We start from the raw sequence: 1,748 nt of genomic DNA, 5'->3' as shown, positions 1-1,748 counted from the left end.
CCTTCCTTCCTTCCTTCCTTCCTTCCTTCCTTCCTTCCTTCCTTCCTATTTGAGAGAGAGTGTGAGTGCAGGAAAGGGAGAGAATGAAACCCAAGCAGAGCCTGACCCAGGGCTTGATCCCCACAACTCTGGGATCCTACCCTGAGCTAAAATCAAGAGTTAGACGCTCAACCAACTGAACTGCCTAGCTGCCTCAAGGAGTTTCTGTTTTCTAATGTACTAGGTATTACTTATTTGTCTCTTTTCTACTAGAATTTAAGCTCCATTAGAGATAGATGGGGTTTTGTTTATTTTTTTATTTTTTGTTTTTTATTTTGGTCTTACTTTTCATTGCTGTGTCTTCAATACCTATAATGATGCTAGGTGTGTATTTAGGCACTGAAAAAATATATTTTTTTGAGTGAATCATTATCATTACTGCAAAGAGGAAAGAATGGTTTCCGCTTCTCAGAAACGTGTGGTTTCAATAGGACAGTGCCTCTGAAATAAAATGAACATGTAAAGCAGTTAGTTTGGCATTTTGGACATGTAGAAGTACTCATTAGTTGGTAGCTGTTATTGAAGGATAAGCAAAGAAAGAACAGAATTAGACATTTAAATTAGAAATTACCTTAGTAAAAGAAAACTGCATTTGTATCTCAGGATCTAGGGTAGATACTGTTTAGGGACATATTGAAAAATATAGGTTGGAACTATATTGTGTAGCTTCTTGGATTATTCTGTAGGTAATGAGTTATTGCATAATTCTAAGGCAGAGGTGCTGTGATGAAAGTGGTAGATTTGGAAGATGAATCCAATAGTAGTCCTTGAGGTTGATTGGAGACCCTTTTGGTATAAGCTTAACTGGAAATTAAAACATTAGCAAATTTATAAAAATAAAACTTTTACAAAATCATAAATTATGCTCAATTATTAATGACCTGAAATTGTACAGTAGTATAAAATGATCATTTGATTACAAGTTGCGTATCTTGAACTATTTATGCAATTGCCAACTTTTAATATATCTTTTCATTTACAACCAAGAGCTTTGATTTAAAATAAACCAAGATGTTTATATTGGTAACTAACTTACTAAATATACTAATATAGGGCAAAGTATGTTTAGTCCAGCAAACATTGGTCAGCCACGAAAGACAACATTATCTCCTGCACAGTTGGATCCATTTTATACTCAAGGAGATTCTCTGACTTCTGAAGATCACCTCGATGACACTTGGGTAACTGTGTTCGGGTAAGGTTTCTGAATCATTTACCTTTCCAAAAAAACTAAAAACCAAACACTCCTTAACATTTCATAATGAATATTATCAGATGTCCCCCCCCCCCCCCAAAATATTGCACAGCAAACACACAGGTACCCACCACCTACCTTCTACAGTTGTTAATATTTTACTTCATTTGTTTTATGTTCCATTAATTCATCTTTCTTTGTTGGTACATTTCAGAATAAGTTGCACACATTAGTACAAATCACGCTGATACTTCAGCATGCTATTATTAATTAGTGTTCAGTATTTGTTGATACTTTTAAAAAAAATTATCTGCTTCTCAGATGTATTTTCTTTAGTGTATTTGCTGGATAACGAAACAGAAATCCTTCTTTAGACTTACGAAACTCCCTTCTTTCTAGTGGTTATTCTCCATCAATTGGACTTAACCGGTTTGGAACTAACAAATTGAATTTCATTTGTGTATAGATGTGTGTGTGTGTGTGTGTGTGTGTGTGTGTGTGTGTGTGTGTGTGT

The 1,748-nt window shown here is 34.7% G+C and overlaps 1 protein-coding gene across 5 annotated transcripts in view; it reads left to right on the top strand.

Moving 5' to 3' along the window:
- NUP35 (nucleoporin 35) overlaps positions 1-1,748 on the top strand; it is a 40,850-nt gene that overhangs the window by 27,655 nt on the left and 11,447 nt on the right. For all 5 annotated transcript variants that reach the window (XR_007454340.1, XR_007454341.1, XM_049615382.1 and 2 more), the window contains exon 5: positions 1,093-1,234. Coding sequence is in view for 3 of the 5 variants with exons in the window: in XM_049615382.1 (XP_049471339.1) it covers positions 1,093-1,234 (142 nt within the window). In the remaining 2 variants the exon portion in view is untranslated. The remainder of the gene's footprint in view (positions 1-1,092; positions 1,235-1,748) is intronic.

The sequence above is a fragment of the Panthera uncia genome, assembly GCF_023721935.1.
Source record: "Panthera uncia isolate 11264 chromosome C1 unlocalized genomic scaffold, Puncia_PCG_1.0 HiC_scaffold_3, whole genome shotgun sequence".
NCBI classification, from domain to species: Eukaryota; Metazoa; Chordata; class Mammalia; order Carnivora; family Felidae; genus Panthera; species Panthera uncia.
This window is presented reverse-complemented; position numbering and strand designations above follow the sequence as displayed.